The sequence below is a fragment of the Montipora foliosa genome, chromosome 2, assembly GCF_036669935.1.
Source record: "Montipora foliosa isolate CH-2021 chromosome 2, ASM3666993v2, whole genome shotgun sequence".
Classification (NCBI taxonomy): Eukaryota; Metazoa; Cnidaria; class Anthozoa; order Scleractinia; family Acroporidae; genus Montipora; species Montipora foliosa.
Window position 1 is genome coordinate 50,948,632 of NC_090870.1, and position 20,890 is coordinate 50,969,521.

General features: G+C 39.6%; 1 protein-coding gene across 4 annotated transcripts in view; it reads left to right on the top strand.

The window, feature by feature from the left end:
- The first annotated feature begins 459 nt into the window (after window positions 1–459).
- The window catches only part of LOC137993486 (uncharacterized), a 25,253-nt gene continuing 4,822 nt past the window's right edge, over window positions 460–20,890 (top strand). Inside the window, exons 1-6 of one of the 4 annotated variants that reach the window (XM_068839380.1) lie at window positions 460–601; window positions 3,662–3,715; window positions 4,988–5,085; window positions 5,802–5,916; window positions 13,446–14,077; window positions 16,524–17,163. In XM_068839380.1, the coding sequence (XP_068695481.1) occupies window positions 5,811–5,916; window positions 13,446–14,077; window positions 16,524–17,163 (1,378 nt within the window). In that variant the 5' untranslated portion in view covers window positions 460–601; window positions 3,662–3,715; window positions 4,988–5,085; window positions 5,802–5,810. Of the gene's footprint in view, window positions 602–3,661; window positions 3,716–4,987; window positions 5,086–5,801; window positions 5,917–13,445; window positions 14,079–16,523; window positions 17,164–20,890 lie in introns of all 4 variants that reach the window. The other 3 variants (XM_068839382.1, XM_068839379.1, XM_068839381.1) reach the window with 3 other exon arrangements.

A 20,890-nucleotide genomic window follows, 5' to 3' on the forward strand; every position in this document is an offset into this window, starting at 1 on the left:
TAATTAACTGTGGTCAAAACAAACTAGCGCGAATCTGCCGTCCACGCGTGTATTGGTGTAATGGAAGTAAATTTGATTAACTGATGAAGGACATGTCAATCAATCAAAAAAGTGGGCAGAAGGAATTTCGAAGAGGAATTTGGTCAGGCTCTATTTTTCGTTTCGCCAACTCCACATTACGTACCACGCGAAACTAAAATAGAGCCTGATCGCAGGTTACAGTTTGTGAGATGACTTTTGCTTGTGAGTGGGTTTTCTTGTCAGCTCATGATATGATGACGTCAGTTACCGGAAGTAACATTTCACTTCCTTAGCAACGTTCGAATAACCCGTCTGTGGGGTTGTCTGTGGGCCCTTATAATGCTGGTACACTATACGTAGGCTTACTCCAAGTACGGACCCCATCATGAACATCCTCATGAACGCTTCTCATTGGTCGGAATTTATCACATGAAAGCCCCGCCCGCTAAGAGAAGGGCATGAGAAGTGCATGAGGTGCTGATCGTTTCCGAATGGAATTTTTTATTTTGCTGAGTTATGAAGCAGATGAAAAGAGAGTGAAGGCCAGACTGAAACACTATGAAAGCCTCGTAAACCTTTGGTAAGCGTTTTTAAACACTGTAAAGGAAAATACTTGATAGCATTCATGACGATCCTCCGACGTCTGGCCACGGAAAAAAGTCCTCTATTGCTTTTATAAAATATTTCTCAAGTTTAATTTGACAAATTATGAAGGAAAATGCTGGTTATTTGACTACTAGATTGAAACAGATTTTCTTGATACACGCTCATATTTCCTACCAGCCAATCAAAACGTGCATTTGACTACATAACGAATCAAAACTCGTGTGATGTCACAGCCTTGTTTCCATAATCTCATCTAAACACAGCTATTGACCAATGAGAGTGCACATGCTATCCTAATTATTTTATAAAATGTTATGTGCCTGAAAGGCCAGCAAGTAGGAAAAGCTTCCAGAGATTTTGGCATATGCCATAAGGGAAGTCAAATCGAAACTATGCCATTTTATGAATTTTAAATTGTGCCACTGTAGTTACCTTTTTCAACAATATGTTTAGACATATACCAGTCATGGAGATGGTTGTAAATTAACTCTGTACAAAGAAGATGACATGAACAATGCAAACGGTAGAGGTTCCATATACCTGTACTGGAGATTGTGCTGAACTAATCTGAAGCAAAATCTTGGCAAGTTCAAAACAACTTGTCAGTCTTCCTTTGGTAAATTTATTAAACATTCAACTTAAGCAGTAAAATGACAATCAGGAAACAATGGGAAAATTATTTTTGCTTGGATTATGATGCAGTATACTATCAAAATCACTGAAGTGGTAAATTTGTCATTAGAAATTATTAATTTTTTAAAACTGAGATGTTTCCTCTCTCACCACATGAGCGGAAAGAATTAAGTTGTCACATGATCCAAAAAATGTGATCTCCAGGAGCCTCCATGTGCTTGCTAGGATAATGGTAAAGATGGAATTACAAATGAAATTCATAAAATAAAAGAGTGGAAAAGTTTTTTCCCCCCAAAGTGATCTTTTGATCTGCCAAGGAAAGAAATTCTTGTCTACGAAACTTAACTCAGAATTCCACCAAACAAGATCAGGACCTAACTGATCGTACAGAAGATGGTGCAGATGATGAACATTCATTTCAAGAAATGTTAGGTTGCACAGAGGTTATTGGATCAGATTCAACCTTGTACAGATAAAACCTCACAATAGTGCAGCTCAAGGCAGCATGGTCTGACACGGCAGAAAAATAATTATTAATTTGTACATGAAAGATTAGAAGTCGGATTGGTGAACTGATATCAGTGAGTCCGGAGACTCGCCTATTAACCACTCTTGTAAGCACTTCAGAGTCTTAAAACAACAAACACCGAAAGAGGATGCAATGCAAGAGCATTTAAGCTGAATGTACTCCGACAGTGACAAGTTTGTTACGCGTGTTGGGCCATTTACAAGAAGGTTCTAATCAGTGAAATTGCCTTTGACCTTTACATTTGTACATCTACAACATAACAATCTCTCTGTAAGAACATTCAGAAGCATCCAGATGAAAAGCTGCGACTGTCACCAAGATTTTTTTTGCCATTGCCATTAAGAGCACAAGTATTTTTCAATCATTAACTTAACTAGTGCACATTTAGAAAACTGGAAAAACACCATTAAATTACAGCCACCACTCAATACAGTATAGTCATGACTTTCTATTTTCCATCAATATTTGTGCAGCCTGCATGTCAACCTTTGTGATGGCACGTTCACCATTTTAGTGATTTTATAGTAATGTTTTAATAATAAAAACTTGTAAATATCAGGTAACATAAATGATAATTCGTTTGAAGGGCAGATTATTTTAACAAAATGTCCAGGATGCAGTTTTATTCATCTGGGGAATGGGTAACCCTGTTTTCAAAAGGTGTTATGTTTCAAGTTACTTGAATACATGTGAATGAAGAAATATTCCATGAAAATTGCCAAAACTTATGTGCAGTATAATATTTTTCATTAGAATTTCCCCTCTTTAAAGTATTATTAATTTTGTTTATGTCCATTGCTCATGTTCTTCCTTCATATTAGTATTTGAGTTGTTTCTCTGTGGAGTTTTATAATATTTGCCAGTTTTAGCAGTGCAAAGCACGCCACTGTTTCCACCAGACTGAGATTTTTGATGAATTTTTGACACTTTAGAATTAGGAGCCCCGACATCAAAGTGAGCGGAGACAGTCTAAGCACTGTGATTGATATGTGGCGGAAAGAGAGTTTTGATATAATTTTAGTTGGCTTAAATGTCCGTTGGCACGTAGCATGAAGTTGCAAAGTGAAAGTGGAGTACAGCATCTGAACAGTAGGGATAAATTTGTCAAGTTTTACCTTCAAAGAGAGGTTGTTGATGGAATAGTTCTAAAGTATTCGTTTTCTTCACTTGTGAAGGATATCAGAAGGACCTGCAGTAGCTTGCGACATCATCCGTCCAGCACTTATGATACAAGGAGGAAGATGGCGATGTTGTGAATCTAAATGAGTATAACACAGATAATTTTCAAGAGATGACAGTCCGTAATTAATCAAGTACAGTGATCATGTTTCCTTAGACCAACATCTTCTTACGCTGGAAACAGCACTGAATGGAAAGATTCCTGAATTTGATTTCTTGAATGTTGTCTTGTCTTTGATTTCTGTTGTTTACATTTCACGTCAAGTTTTGTTTTTCACAGTCGCTTAATTTGTAATACAATGGCAGAAAACATTTTTGAAAAGTCTGCTTGTATACAGATTTTGTTCCCCAGTTTATACCACCTAACTACTTGGAGGATTACATTTTTACTAAATATCTTACTATTGCGTGCAATATATTTCCAGAACTTATTTGTTCTCATGACTTGATTTAAAAATAGAAACTACAAATTCGCTTTTAAACGTAACTGTATGTTTGCTGCGGATTTAAAAAGGAGATTTGATACTTAAAAGTGAAATGCCTAAATTGCAATGGCTTCAGACGTACATGTATTTAGTTCATTCTTCAATCAAAAAAAATGTGTCAAAAATCTTGGTCTGGTGAAAACAGTAGCGCGCTTCGCACTGTAAATGAGTGTATGTGTTTCAGCACTTTTATTTTCTTATGCTTCAGGAAAACTTAACAATTTCCCTGCAGGCAGAGTATAGAAATATTGGTTAACACAAGGTGGGTGTATCATATTGCTTCCTAGCTAGCAAATCAGAGTTTTCCATCTGCTGGTCTAATCAGTGCTTTAAAGTCCCCTCCAGGCAGTGCATTTGGATTGGAGAGGTTTTGAAACGTGTTCACTTTAAATCTGCATTACTGTGGGCCACCTCTGTCCCATAGTGGAGGGACTATGGGACAATTTCCACTATGTTCCACATTCCTGTAGTCAATAGTTTAATATGCATGATTACACAATGTTGAATAGTTATAAATGACTGTAACTGCAGTCCCTTTGTCCTGTAGTTGAGTATGAGACTTGATTTACAGTGTCTCGAACGCTTAACTTAAAAGCCCATTTTCACCCTAGACGTAATGCACGCCCAGCATGATTTCACGTATCACGAAATTACAAAAATTTGAAAATCTCAGAAAAAAAGCCTTTCAGAATCTTCTTTGTCAAAAGCCAGCCATAGATAAATCTTTGAGGTGCTGATTTGAATGCGTTCTCTACTTATCATTTCATAATTTTATCGTAGTATGATATGTCTATATTTGGTTAACCCTTTGACGTCCAAACCGGCCTTAACAGGCCAGACTTATTATTTTACTTTAACGCCAGACGATTTTACTCGTCAATGGGGAACCCCTGGGAGTCAATGGGTTAATCACTCACTGAAAATAAGATATTTCTATTTTAACTTGAATAGTATTGAACAACATGACGAATTGCCTAGGCGAAGTTTAAATAGAGTAAGCGTTGCATTTCAGCACTGAAATAATGTCACCTAGCTTGTTAGCTTCAGGATTGTTCTATTCCTTTTGCTGAATAGCCGAACCAAAAAATCCGGCTTTGGTGATTCTCCAGTGTCTAAATTAGTCGACTCCATAAAGATTATAGGGAATTTTAGCTGTTTCAGTGTTAAAATCACCTAGTAAACCACATGACTATCAGGCTAATGCCGATGTTCCTTTTTTTCAACAGCACAAACTGGCGTGACAAAAATAGTTGGCCAATCGGAATACGCTATTTGAGATTCAAAACAATAAGTGAGGATCGCGTTTTGTCTCTGATGAAAATGAGCCTTTAAAGTTAGATTTTAAGTATGCCTTTATCGTACCTAAACAAGCTCTTAGATTTAATCTTCAAAGTGAGCGCTTAGGCTTAAAGATCATAAAGGACGATGATTTTCAGTAGGTTTAAAGCAACTTTGTACTTGTTAGGCTGGCAGTATTGTTGCAGGGTCCCAAAATCTTAACTGAAAAGTAACTATCTAAAATGCATGATTGCAGGAAGTCCTGCAGTGGACTAGTTTGGAAAGTGTCATCATATAAATTAGATGACTGCAGGAATGCGTTGGCAGACCACAGGACTGTGGAAAAGTGGACAGGTATTTTGGAATGAATTCTTGGATTTTCCTCGGTCCAAGCTTAACAAAGTAATGTTCAAATAACCCATCATTAGTCCAACTGAGCATCCTTTCTTCAGCCAGCAAGAGATGCATGTATAAAGTGCTCAAGTTTAAGAGATATCTGAGTCATGCATGGCAACTGGATGTGGACTTTTGAGCAATGACTTGACTTGTATTCTGAAGAAAGTCATCTCGATGGGAATAAAAATGTCTGGTAGTAGAAGGCAAGTTAAGTGAAAAAAATCCCTTACTTTTCATGGCTGTCCATGACTCCAGGTGCTTCTATTATTTCCCAACAGGGTGCAAGGTAAGCCTGAGCTCTTGCCTGGTTCTTACCTCTCCTCCCACCCCAACAACAACAACAACAACAACGACATCATGGCTCTTCTTTAAAAAGATTTTTTTAAAATACACAGTGTCTCTATTTGAGCTCAAGGTACACTGTAAGCAGGTGGCTCATTGACAGTGGCGATCCTATCAACCCATTGACTCCCAGGGGTTCCCTATTGACGAGTAAAATCTTCTGGTGGTAGACAGAGTAAAATACTATTATACCTATATAGTAAGTATGGCTGGTTCAGGCTGGCTTGAGAGTCAAAGGTTAATATTGATTTTCTTTTTTACACTTCCAGGAACAAAACACTGACCCACTTCTTATCAATTTTTATTTTCTTGTAACATGTACATGTACATAGTGAGGGAAGATGTCAAAAAAGCCAGAGCATGGCAAGAAGTCACCAGCATGGAAAGTTGTCAAAGGTGTTGGTTTGGAAATATTGCAGGGGAAGAAAAAGGAACATCAACATTCTGGTAAATTTTTCTCTAGTTTCTGGTACATAACAACAGTATATCTTGATAACAATAATGGCACATACATGTAGTTTCTATTTAAAAAAAAACCCAAGAGTCCTTTGTTTTTCAAACTTGATGAAAGTGCAAATTAGGAAGTTTGATGTCCAAACTTAGGGTAAAAAATACATGAATTGGGTGAACTGTCATGCATTGCATATATATTTACCCACATAAATTTTTATATCGCTTGAAAGCTTATTACTTAAAGAGTTACAGGTGCAAATATTGTTAGATTTGGAGCTTTAGTGCATGTTAAAAATGATGCAGTATCAAGGATACAATGTACCTTCAGTCAAGTTAAAACAAAAATATTAATGCAAGTGGAAATTATTTTGGGTGCAAGATTAAACAAGATTCTAATTTCTTAAAAGTAACGTAACTGGATGTCTTGATGATATAGAGTAGCTTTTAGGAGGTCTTGAGCTGATCCAGGGATGTAGATAGAAGCTGACAGCCAGAAAAAATCGCCGCCTATTCTGAAGAAGTTTCTGGATGGTCAAGTAATTTGAGTTTTTGGGATTCGTTATCTGTGTTATATAATTTGTAAAAAAAAGAAATGTACTACACACTCAAAATATACTGACGGACACTGGGTGTAGAACTGTCCGAAAGGTTGATTCATTACAAGGGTACATAAAATGTGATCCAAGATCTGGTGTGTTTGGCAAAAAGCTCATTGGCTCGCGGTATTTCTACTTTGTGTACATAAAATAATGTAAATCCGCAGTGTGTGTATTTCAACCATGTTGTATGAGCTGAAATGTTGGCGAAAAAAGGAGGAAAGTGATTCTGAGGTACTCAGTATAAAGAAATCCATACATGTCCAATACACTCGACCTGAGTCGGGTTGTCTTCACTCGCAGGCGGATTGAGTCCGATCGTGACCGGAACCGGAAATGGGTGAGATGGCGCTTGATCAGTGGTACCGGAAGTGAGGGTTAACAGGAGCGAGGGGGGTTGAAAAAGTTGGCAAACAGACTCGATCGGATCCGATGGAGACAGCTCTTCCTGGCAAGAGTCAATCGGACTCTCGGAAGTCAGTTCGCGCGTGACACAAAATATCTCTTAGCCATGACGCGAAACAAGCACACGCTACACGTGAAATATACGTCCTTCACAAATCCAGGTCATTGAATTTCCAATTGCGACAGAAATTCTTGTCATCCAATCTCCGACAACAATAAATTATTAGCTTTTCAGTCAAATCCACTGATTTTAGTGATGAAGACAAAGATACTCTGCGTAAAAGAGAGCCTTTCCCTGGATGAAAACTTTCATTTGTTTTTCTAATTGAAATTGTAATTAATTCCATAAGACATTAGCAACTTCTATAGCATTCTGGAACTGTTCTACTTAGAAGAGCTCTATATTGATTATATGTGAAATATAGAATGGTCAAGGTTATGACATTAGAAAGTTCTATAGCATTCTAGAACTGCTCTAGTTTGAAGAGCTCTATAGAAAGTTCTATATGATTCTAGAACCACTCTAGTAAAATGGTCGTATGTGGAAACTTCTAAAGTTCTGATTAAAGTCAAAATTCGCAGTTCTAGAGTTCCGATTTCTAGAGTTCTAAGTTCTAGAATTCTCAATTGTTATATCTTACCCTCTGTGGGCTCTAGAATGTCTAGAGTTCTAGAATAGCCAGACTCTCTAAGTGAGTTCAAGAACGTCTAAACTGCACACTAGGCTTGGTTGATTTCACTGATTACCACTCACTAGTTTAAATACTAAGCACTAATTTAAGCAAAAACAAATCCCCATGAATACCATGTAACCACGTTATACCTCGACCGTATCCAAGCACCTTAAGTGAGCTAAAACGTTCCGCCGTTTTCCAAAACGAATTAAAAATGGACATGAAAACTTGACTAAACCAGGTATCGCTCTTTAGCTTTCACTTTGCGGTTCGGTTAACTACACTTTTCCCGAGATTATGTGAAGAAGAAAGCACTCGTTTACTGATTAAGCCTAAGCGCTCCTTTCAGTTATTAGGCCCCAGCAAGCACTCTCGCAAAAGTTTAGCTTTCATTTTGCGGTTCGGTCAACTACACTTTTCACACAATCTCCGACAACAATAAATTATTAGCTGTTCAGTCAAATCAGTGTAGAAGACAAAGATAATCTGAACGAGAGCCTTTCCCTGGATTAAAACTTCCATTTGATTTCTAATTGAAATTGTGATTAACTCGGAATAACTGATAGGTAAGTGAAAACAATATTGAAGGATGTTTAACAAACCCAAAAAATTATTACTACCCCAGCAAGAACTTGTTCGCCGAACGTCTGGCTTGGTGTGCGCTTGCAATGTCACTGAACCACCGAAGCTATCGGAGATATGTCCAGAAATGCACGCAACAACCAAAAATGGCAAAAACGAGAAAATGTTGGCGAATTTGGCAACTATGGCGAAAATGACAATTTTGCCGCAATCGCCAACAAGGTAAAGCACAAAGCATGCAGAGAGTACTTAGGCCTAATCACTGAAAGGAGCGCTTAGGCGTAATCAGTAAACGACTGCTTTTTTCGAACCGTAAAATGAAAGCTAAAATTTTACAATAGTGCTTAGGCCTAATCACTGAAACGAGCGCGTACACTTTTGAAATATCGCTATAATGAACTGCCAGCGCGGTCCGCAATCCCGTAGTCGAGGAATGAAAATTGTTCAAGGGCAAGATGATCTCGTGAAAAGTGTAGTGAACCGAACAACAAAATGAAAGCTAATATTTCAAGAGAGTCCTTTGGACTAATCACGGAAGCGAGCGCTTCGGCGTAATCAGTAAACGAGTGCTTTCTTCCTCACAAGATCTCGTGAAAAGTGTATTTAAGTGTACTGCAGTGCTTTCTTCTTCACACGCACTCGTGAATAGTGTAGTAAACCGAAGCACAAAACGAAAGCTACAATTTTACGAGAGTGCTTAGGCCTAATCACTGAAACGAGCGCTTCGTCTTTAAACAGGAATCGAGTGCTATTTCTTGTAGTTAACCGAACCGTAAAATGAAAGTTAACCGAATTGTAAAATGATTCGATCAACGCACTATAAGAACGAGAGATACATATCAATCAGGGGATTGATCGCGCTTTAAGAAACATTACTGTTTTTCACTCGATCATCGTTCTTTATGAACGAGAAATACATATACATCAACGGTCCTTCGCTCTTTTTGTTTGGCGCCTCGGGAAGGAGAAATACTGCGTATCAGGGGCACCCAACGTCAATTTTCGGAAAATATCTGTTCGGAAGACGATTTGAGATTTATAATTTTCGGAACATTCGTAAAATTTCTTGCTTTCCTGCCTCTCCTAGGATTTTCGAACATCTGAAAAATGGTATAATTGCTCATTTTTAACGGATTTTTACTCTAAAAAGGTCACCTAGAATTTTCGGGAGCCTTTTTTCCAGCTAAAATTTTTGAAAAGGTACGTTTTGATCCCTAGAATTTCCGGATCACTAGACTCTTAGCTAGGAAATCCGAACAGATGAAAATTTTTTAGGGGATAAAGATATGCCTATATCTACCGTTTAAATACCAAAATAAGTTTAACAATGCTATGTTTAAGTGGTTTTGAACTATATTCTCGTTGGGTGCCCCTGGCGTATCCACTAAGCTCGGTGTCTCCAGTGCGCATCTCCGTATCAGCGTATCCACGAAATTTAGGGTAAAGCTTCGAGGTGGCACGGTTGCTTAAGCCGTTGACTTCACCGATAGGGTTTTTTCTCTTGTAATTTATTCACACAATTTGTGATTTTCACTCCACTTTTCTCTGAAAAAATTATTTCTGTATGAAAAGTGGAGAAGCGGAAGCCACCAAGTGTGTTAGATGAGAGGGAAAACAAAGCCGAAATGCCTTTTCAAATCCTCATGTCATTTAACAGTTGCACCGGAAGTAACTGGGTGAAACACGAAATTAAACAGGTCTGTTGGAAGCGTGCTTGAATTTCGACAAATGAGCCCCAAAATCAGCAATAATTTGTGACGCTGATGAATGAAAATTATTAAAGGGCAAGCAGTATAAAGAGCAGCCACCGCGGTCCGCAATCCCGTAGTCGATGAATGGAAATTGTTCAAGGGCAAGACGATCTCGTGATAGGTGTAGTTAACCGAACCACAAAATGAAAGCTAAAATTTACGTGAGTGCTTAGGCCTAATCACTGAAAGGAGCGCTTACACTTTTGAAATATCGCTATAATTGCCGATTTTGTCAAATTCACAAAAGTCACCAAAATCGCCAATGCTCACCGAAGTGGTGTCAATACCAATGGATGAACTAATTTGGCGAAATTGGCAAAATATCGCCAAAATTGCCGATTTTGTCAAAATCGGCAAAATCTCCAAGGTTCACCCAAGTGATGTCAATACCAATGGATGAACTAATTTGACGAAATTGGCCAAATATCGCCAAAATCGCTAATTTTGCCAACTTGTGTCAATCGTGGAGCTCTTTCGCCAAATCTGCCATTTTTGTCATCGCGTGCATTTCTGGACATCTCGCGGCGGTCCGATGGTTTCTTGCCACGGCAACCCGTCTCCATCGGATCCGATGGAGTCCGTTTGCCGACATTTTCCACCCCCTCCTCAACTATACTTTGCTGTATATTTACTAAGTCTCTCGCGAACTGACTTCCGGTGAGTCTGGTTGCTCATGGCCTTCGTCCATCGGACTCAGTTTGGGTGTATTGGACAACCCTCAAGAAATCCTTCAACTCTACCAAAGCTACTTCATCAAACTCTGGCGGACCAAGTGAAAATTCAAAGAAAGCACTATTGCTAAGACAGAATCGGCACGAGACACCGAGAGCAGGTCTTTCAAACAAAGTGACATTTTTGATTAAAAAGACAACAAGAAATTTTCTGAAAACATCACGAATGGCCTTGAATTTACCTCCTAAAATCGAGGAAAACGCATTTATGAGAGTCTTATTTTCAAAAATTTTCAGGGAAGCATGCCTGCGGACCCCGTTAGAAGGGACACGCCAGAGGCGTGTCCAACTGGGCCTTCCGCCTGTTAAATGAATATTATGGTCTTTACAAAATTTTAGCTTCATCCCTGTGATCTGAATTGCCTCTTTTAGGAAAGTTTGACAGTAAAGTAAGTGTAACTTAATTATTTTGAACGGTGTAAAAAATGTCAGTTGCAGCAGGAATTCTAAAATCTGCTTTTTGTCCAAAAGGAAAATGCCCATGACTAAAAACCATATTGACAGTGCATTGGGAAACATCATACACTACATCTGGACAAAATTTGAGAGAAATCGATTTTGAGTCGTGACCGTGAAAATTAGAAAATGTTTGCACTCTTGAAGTACCCTCTTTAGCAGTCATGTGGTTGACTTTCTGTGATGAAAGTCGATGTAATATATACAACATGAACGGCAGATCTGTATAGCATTTACACACTCGAGGTGAAGGACAATTATTGTCTGGGTGAGTGTACAACTTATATTCCTGAAAAGGACTCTTTAGGGTGACATTGACTGATGTTTGGACAAATTACATGTATCTGAGCAGATTAGTCTTCAGAGTCAAGTGATTTCTGTAGCATCAGTAGATGGTATTAATACTCTAGTCACTGATGCAGTGATTGGTTAGCAAAGTCATGATGTTATTGGTTGATTGTCAGTCGAGCCTTGATGTCACTGGCCATGGAGACTGTAAAATAGTGATTGGTGCATTTTGATCCATCTTAGTCTAATGTCGCGTATTGTTAGCAAAATAGCTTGGTCAGTCAATTATTTTTATTAAAATAAAGCTGTTTGTCTGTTGCAGCTGCTGTTGTTGATAAGTCTGTTGTAGGGACAGCAGGAAGTTGTTGGAATTGGTTTAGTGGTCTTTGTTCTAAGTTAGTAAACCAAAGCTCTTTCCTGTACTGTCCATTGGTGGTAAAATTTAGGCTCTCTGTTGATGTCACCATTAAATTTTGTTGTTACATGTTTGTGTTGAGTCACTCTTGCATTCAAACCTTTTGAGCACATGTGAAGATATGATTGGACTACGGTAAAAACCCGCCGATAAGCTAAGATAAGTTTCCAATAATTATTGGACTTAAAGAAAAGTTGTAATAATGCATGAAATTTATCAACATTTCCTTACATTTAGAAGGGTTTAGTGTCCTGTTGTGCTCCATGGCAAATTGATGGATATTAGTCTAAGAATAGATATCAGAATATGGATATCGTGAATAGTGTGGTATTTTCTTGCATGTGGAGGATCGATTATGCATCAGTCAATTCCAACTGTGCCCTGACCACCCTTCCCCCCCCCCCCGGCACAACTGCAGGGCATTTACCTCCCTTGTCATTCCCAGTGAGGCTTTAGCTAATTTAGCGCAACCCAGGGGCCGGGCATTAGCCAATCCCAGGTGCACCCCCGGGCTTTTGACACCCACATGGTTTATATCTCTGAAACATGGAGAATTTCTGTGGTCAAGATCAGCACTTTGTGGAGAATTGGCTTATCCAGCAAGGACTGGAAAAAGTTGTCGACAATTTTAAAGGTGTGTTTTCTAAATTTTAATATGTACTTTCATCTAAAAAGCAAATTTCAAAGCAAATAGCGAGAGTGTGCATGAAGTGTCGTGTTTCACAACAGGCCATATTTTATTAATTCTATTTTATAATTCTATTATAAAAAGTGCCGGTTTTTGAAATATTAAGTACACAGTACACGTTTTTCCGAAGGGGAGATTTCAAGGAAGCTGATGTTTGTTTGTAAAAAATAATAAAAAATACAAAATTTGCCTGTGAAGTTTTAACTATAAAGTTAGGAGCGATCTATTGCAGACGTACCAAAATAAAAAGTGGCATTAAAACGCTGAAAACGGCAGTAATCTATTGGAATTGACTGATGCATTACTGTTAAAGTGACAGGCCGTTGTCAATGCTGCGAACAGGTTTGCGGGGCGATGGAACTTCCAAGCAGTGTGCCGTTTTCCTGAGGTTTTCCTTTTAACCCTTTGATACCCAAACCAGCCCAAACCGGCCCAAACTGGCCATACTTGGTAATTTACTCTGTCTAACGCCAGATGATTTTACTCATCAATGGGAACCCCCAGGAGTCAATGGGTTAAAAGTGTCAGTTAACGGAAATTGGCGTTGAAATTCACGACACCTTTTTCAAGTGTTCCCCCAGATAAGCTGCAACCCCGATTTGGAAAAAAGGTGCGGCCTATTTGCTGGTTTTTACGGTAAACACAATAGACACATGTTTGAACTGCAGAAGCACATCACAGTTATGAAAGTAGTAGCAAACGTAAAGCCTGAAAAATTTCAGCTTGAACAGGATTTGAATCCGTGGGTGGCAAACTACTCTACTTCTGAGCTGTCTTGGGATCAGAGCTGGTGATGTGATCCCATTGAATTTTCAAATGAAAGTAGCAAATAGTATTCATAGAAACTGAAGCAAACTCACCTTAAATTAGATTTTTATGATGATGGCCCTTAGTAACCGGACTGATGCCTGAGAGATCTTTTCTGACACTTTTTCAGGTGAAGTTGATGGAAAAACGAAGTACACCTTGCTATGTTGCCTTCTGGTCAGGCTGGGGTCACAAGTGTTGAGGAATGTGTTTGACAGAACAATTCAGCCTAAAGACCTTTGCAGTTCCTTGAGAAATGAGCCAGCGCACTCTAAGCTTCAGTCTCTTCGAAAAGAAGGAATCCTCAATCCAGTGCAGTGGAGTCAGTTGTATCCAATTAAACCCTCTTCAGTATCATCCACAGGCTTTGACCCTTCTCTATTGATTGTGCTTCTTAGGACAATCTGTAACCTGAGTCCTCCATCCTCTGGCTGGGATCTACTTCCTCATTCACTTGACACCAGCTGTGAGTCTGACATTGCACGTTTGAAGTATTTTGTCGATGCAGTATCAGCCTCTGCCAAAGAGGCCTCTGTTAGTGATGCAGTGTTCTGTAATTACAAAGATCAGATCCAGAACACACTGGTAAGATTGGGTGGAGCTGAATATGAAGATGCCATTCATGAACTAGAGAAACATGAAATGGGGCCATTGGATGAGGAACATTTCAAAGAACTTCTGAAGCGGTGGAAAGATGGTGACGAGAGAATTAAGGACAAACTAAATGAGTGGGAGTGTACAATGAAGACCTCAAGAGATGCAGGTCAGTTTTTGAGAACAAGAACTTACATGTAGGGTGCTGTTACAACAGTATTTAAAGACTGATGTCTTTTGTAAGTAAAATTTTGTCTTAGCTGCTGATTACCATCAATTAACAACTGCATGGCATACTGTAGGTTAGGTGCTGGCATAAAATATTTAATGGAAAGAAGGTTTTAGAAGGCCAGCTATAACCACTACTTGTTGGAGCTGTCATCATCTCCAAGAAGATGTAATTGCAATTTGTCCTTGACCTGAAGATCGAAGCTAATTTTTTGCAACTAGATTTGCTGACTTCATAACCATATCCTGTAATTGTGAAGAAGAGCTCCCTGAAAAACCTGTCGGCCAACTGTCGGTCGACTGTCAGTTGACAGATTCCGATAGGTTACCAACAGGCCACCGACAGCTAACCAACAGCTAACCGACAGGCTACCAACACTTTCCCAAAGAAGAATATTTGTTGTGAAAACATGTAGTAAACATGACCCAGAAACGATCATAATTATAATCAGTGTATCACAGAGTTTGGATGTTGTATAGAGCGAAAAAAGAGAAAAAACAGTGAAGTTAGTGTCAACATTGTCACTGACAAGATACCGACATCTTACCGACACATCACCAACTGTCGGCCGACAGGTTTTCCGGGAGCTCTTCTTCACAATTACCCCATCTCCTTCAGTTAGGGTAAAGGTCAAGTGCAGTCCATCCACAACCATTTTAGGCATGTAAACAATAACAGAACCACGCAAAGGCCTGTGGTTGAAAGAGGTTTATTAAACGAAGCATTTTTCATGTACATATATTAATGAATGAATGATGGGCAATGATATACATCAATGAATGGATGACGGGCAACAAGCTCAAATTGAACAATGATAAGACAGAGTTGCTGATACTTCACGCTCAGCACAGACCTTCTCCATCTCTGGATTCTGTGTATGCAGGCACTGAGCTAATTAAAGCCTCTGAATCTGTGCGAAACATTGGAGTCTGGTTTGACAAAACACTGCTAATGAAGAAACATGTTAACTCGTCTGCAAGACTGCCTTTTATCAACTTCGACATTTAGCTAAGGAGATTTCTATGTTACATTGTTTGTACTTATACACGCATTTGTGACTTCTAGACTTGATTATTGTAATTTGCTACTGTCGTTTTTACCACAAAACCTTGTTCAAAAACTTCAATATGCACAGAACTCTGCTTCCTGTTTATTGTCATTCACTCAGAAGACTGAACATATTACTCCGAGACTTAAAAGAACTCCACTGGTTGCCTGTGGATCCTAGTACTAGTTTTATGGCATTCCCCGGCATTGTGCCACTCTATGTACCTGAAATGATCACTAAATATGAACCGACCAGGTCTTTACGCTCTTCCTCCAAAACACTTCTTGTTGTCCTGTGGTATTACCTTAAGATATATGGAAGAGCTTTTGCTGTGAATGGTCCAATGTTATGGAACAGTCTTCCCAACAATATTGGAGAAATTAAATCTTTAAGCACTTTTAAGAAACAGATCAAAACATGAAACATGAAAGCCTATTACTTAAAGAGTTAAAGGTGCAAATATTGTTAGATTTGGAGCTTTATTGCATGTTAAAAATGATGCAGTATCAAGGATACATGTACCTTCAGTTGAGTTTAAAAAAAATATTAATGCAAGTTGAAATTATTTATCTGAGTGGATTAGTCATCTTCAGAGTCAAGTGATTTGTGTAGCGTCAGGGGATGGTTTTAATACTCTAGTCATAGATGCAGGGATTGGTTATCAAAGTCATGATGCTATTGGTTAATTGTCAGTTGAACCTTCATGTTACTGGCTATGGAGACTGTAAAATAGTTATTGGTACATTTTGATCCATCTTAGTCCAATGTCTTTTTGTTAGCAAAGTAGCTAGGTCAGTCAGTTATTTTTATTAAAATAAAGCTGTTGCAGCTACTGTTGTTGATACGTCAGTTGTAGGGACAGCAGGAAGTTGTTGGAATTGGCTTAGTGGTCTTTGTTCTAAGTTTGTAAGTGGTAAAATTTAGGCTCTCTGTTGATGTCACCATTAAATTTTGTTGTTACATGTTTGTGTTGAGTCACTCGGGCATTCAAACCTGTTCAGCACGTGTGAAGATATGATTGGACTAAACACAATAGACACACGTTTGAACTGCAGAAGCACATCACAGTTATGAAAATTACTTGAGCAGTAACAAACCTAAAGCCTGAAAATTTTCAGCTTGACCAGGATTTGAATCCGTTCATGGGAAACTGCTCTACTTCTGAGCTGTCTTGGGATCAGAGCTGGTGATGTGATCCTATTGAATTTTCATATGAAAGTAGCAAATTTTATTCCTAGAAAATCGTGGAAACTGAAGCAAACTCGCCTTAAATGAGGTTTTTATGATGATGGGCCTTTGTAACCAGAATGATGCCTGAGAGATCTTTTCTGACACTTGTTTCAGGTGCTGTTGATGGAAGATCCAAGTACACACTGCTATGTTGCCTTCTGGTCAGGCTGGGGTCACAAGTTTTGAGGGATGTGTTTGACAGAACAATTCCTCCTCCAGACCTTTGCAATTCCTTGCAACATGAGCCAGTGCACTCTCAGCTTCAGTCTCTTCGAAAAGAAGGAATCCTCAATCCAGTGCAATGGAGTCAGTTGTATCCAAGTAAACCCTCTTCAGTATCATCCACAGGCTTTGACCCTTCTCTATTGATTGTGCTTCTGAGGACGATCTGTAACCTGAGTCCTCCATCCTCTGGCTGGGATGTACTTCCTCATTCGCTTGATGCCAGCTGTGAGTCTGACATTGTACGGTTGAAATATTGTGTAAATGCACTATCAGCCCATGCTGGAGAGGCCTCTGTTACTGATGCAACGTTCTGTAAGTATAGAGAGCAGATTCAGAACACACTGGTACGATTGGGTGGAGCTGAATATGAAGATGCCATTAGTGAAATAGAGAAACAAGAAATGGATCCATGGGATGAGGAACATTTCAAAGAACTTCTGAAGGAGTGGAAAGATGGTGACGACAGAATTAAGGACAAACTGAATGAGTGGGAGTGTATAATGAAGACTTCTGGAGAGGCAGGTGGGTTTTTGGGAGCAAAAACTTATGGTGCTGTTACAACAACTGGTATTTTTAAGGACTGATATCTTCTGTTGGAAAAAAAAAGTGAAAGGAGTTTTTTGTTAGCTGCTGATTACTGTGAATCACCAACTGTGTGTATTTTATTGGTAATGGCTGCCTGAAATGCCTAGCAGCAGCCAGCTTCTAGAAGGAAAAATGCTCTTATGGCTGGCAAACGCTAGAATTCTAGCAAAATGCAATGAACTCCCATGTACAAGGGGAAGAGAGTGAGCAGCGATCACAGCACTGATAAAATCAGTAGACAGAGGGAGGGAAGGGTGGGGAACACCAATAAAGAAATCCCAATATGCCACTGAAACAACTCAAATGGCTATGAGCAACAATGCAATGTATTTTGATTTGTTATGCTCACTGGTTTCAAAAGGTCACAAGATCCTGTTGCATGTGTCTATTTATGATCACTTCTGACCACAGAGGATGGACAATAATATTACTCCTTGTTAAGTCTAATTTGCTTGCTTTACAATAAAAACTGGAAATAATCAGTTTAACTCTAAAATGAAAATTTTAAAGAGACTGAAGCACTCGATCACTGTGTTATAATTTCTCTCTTGAATTTGAATTTTTTACAAGAAGACAGTGACGGAACAATGCAGGTACATGTACTTAGGGACACTTTTAATGTCAATTACCATTATTTTCATGATCACTTTGATTTTACACCTGGGAGATGTGGTAATTGATAAGACAATACACTTATCCTTATTCAACTTGTTGACAATCCTTTAATTTTCTTACTATTGAAATAGGATGTATTTTACAAACCAGTGAATGATCAGATTTTTCCAAATGCTCATGTCTGCCAATGACTCTATTGTTTTCTATTTCCAAAAGAATTTCAACAACCTTGGAAACAAATTAAAGTGAATAACAATTAACTCAACAGTTTATTTGAGCAGGGTAACACTCCCAAAATACACGCATGACCAAGCTCAAGCCCCATGGGCTGATGATCAGCGACTGCGATTCCTCCGGTCACGAAAAGATCAGTTACACATGGACAATGCCCATCCAGCTGCGATCCGGCAGGTACACAGAGACATTTGAGCATGTTCGCGGCAACTTCGTAACATCTTCTACGACAACGAAGCTTCTCGAATCAACATGAACGCGGTTAATCTTCAAATCGAGAAGGTTTTTGCCAACTTCCAGCGCTCGGAAAAAACCTTCAAACCATTACCATCTGATGTTTATAGGCCGGACAAGCTACTCACACAGTCTTCACACGCTTCAAGCAGCACTTCCCAGCACCGCCACTTCAAAGTACACCCGCTGCTCTCATCTCACAACCTCCGCCGCAATTTGTTGCCAACCTACAGCAACTTTCAGTACAAAATCCGGTAAACCACGATCGACCAACTCTAGACGAGGTTTACGACGCCATTAAAATAGCAAAAAACCGTAAAGCCAGTAGTGATATCTTGAGCGAGTTCCTGAAACACGCCCGAGACTGCCCACAGTTTCTACAGGAGCTGTACCAGCTAATTCTCGAGGTCTGGCGCCCTCGACAGGTACCTGAAGAATGGTCATTTTGGAACCTGACGTGCTTGTGGAAACGGAAATACCCGTGTTCATGCACAACCATGTGGTGCGGACTGAGCGTTAGATCGGCAATTTGCAAGCTTACGATATCTATCATACTACACGGCCTTGAACGCTGGCTTCGAGTGCAAATACACTACCATCAAAACGGTTTTTTGCAGGGCAAATCAACAAATAACGGAAATTTTCTACTCGAAAAAAAAAAAAAAAACAAGTCTCAACAAGTCTCTGGAGCAAACCGGGAGCCACTATTTACTTCATTTGTTGACTACAGTGCGGCTTATGAGAAATTATGTTGTAGGAAAATGTTTCTCAGCGTACGAACGCGTTTTCCACCTGGCCAGGACCTACCATGGCTGGATATTCTCCAGCATCTGTACAGTCGAACTTACTGCAGATTCCCGAAGGCTGGACCAACAGCAACATTCCCCTCAACTAGTGGTGCGAAGCAGGGAGGGCCCGAGGGGCCAGTATTATTTTCACTCCTGTTCAACGTATGCATGCGAGATTTTATGGAAATCGCACGGGCTCTCGACATTGATTTTTTCACATACCCTCACCGAAGTAACTCGCACGCCATTCCAGCCGCTGACCGAGACCCGAGAAACACTCCAAAAGGTGAACACACCCTGTCCTTGTGCGGTTATGCAGGTGACCTGGTATTGCTGACTAAGTCACAAAACTCACTCGATACAGCGACATCCGAGCTATCAAGTACGTTTGGGAATACTCGCTGATGGTCAATCCAACCAAAACTGAGACCATGATATCAAGTGTTCAATTTCTCCAAGACTCCAACCCAAATCAACCGCTTTTTCCTCAACGGTGCCGTCTTCATTTGCATCCCACCCAAGTTCCATAATCCAGCTTGATAACAAAACAGTCCAAAACACTGAACAGTTCCGTTACCTCAGCGCTCAAATCCAGTTCGATAACACCGGTGACGCAGAAATCAACATGCGTATTGAAGAAGCTAAGGCCAAATTTGCATCCAGAAAAAGATTCTTCTGCAATTAAAAAGTCAGGCTTGCTACAAGAATCCTAGCCTTTAACGCCGTAGTGAGGTCCTGTCTCGCCTACGGCTGCCAATGCTGGACAATTACAGCACGAAACTTTGACAGAATCTACGCTGTGTACAACCAATTTGTCCGTTCGATGATCCGAAACGGTTGGGCCTGCGCTAAAAGCGCAAGTGATAATGACGAGAATTTCGGGTTCAAATGGTCAACCAAGAACCTCCACGCCTTTTGCAACACCATTCCAGTATCAGACTTCGTAAAATCAGTGCAAAGGAAATATCTCGGTCATCTAATTCGCTGCCCGGACAATCAAGCCCTAAAACAGTTACTATTCACGCTAGATAAGCGTGGTTTCTACCAGAAAGTTCCACTAATTCACCAGGTTTGGAAGACTCAAAACATTGAGAAGGATCCACGATAAATTTTACAGATGCCGTGAACCGGCGATATTGAGTGATTCCCGTCCCGATGGATCTGGAAAGATTCGATGGGCTAAAACAATGAATGAATGAATCTGGAAATACAATTTCACTTGAAATGGAAAAAACTGCCGGTAACTTTCAGAGTTTTCTGTCTGAAGAAATCACTTTTCCCTCTTCTTGATCAGTACAAAATGACTTTATCAAGCAAGAGAAGACTGCACAAGAAGTTTATAAAATACCTTGTGTGTTATAAAAAAGTAGATTTTTATCCCACCCAACTTTATTGATAATTGTTAGCGTATCGATATTCTTTTGGCATATTGAATTTGTATTCCTGGGAAACAGCTACCAGTTTAAATGCTCTATCTTGTAGCATTTGTTGAGGGTTTATGCTGGTGGCCTACACTTGAGGCATACACTTGCTATTTTCCCAGGGCCCGCACAAATTTTGGAATATTTACTATGTCTTTTTGCTGTTATTCACTGGATTTCTTTGATAAACAATAATTACAGTGTGTGCTCTCAATGTGAAGTGATTTTTCCTCTGCTCTCAAAGTAGTGATTATTATTGGCTGTGTCGAAAAGTGGGACGGGGACGCGAAGACAGGGGATGTGGGGACTCGGGGACATCGCGACCCAGGGACCCAGGGAGAAGGCGATGCATGAAGTATAGAATTTCAGAGA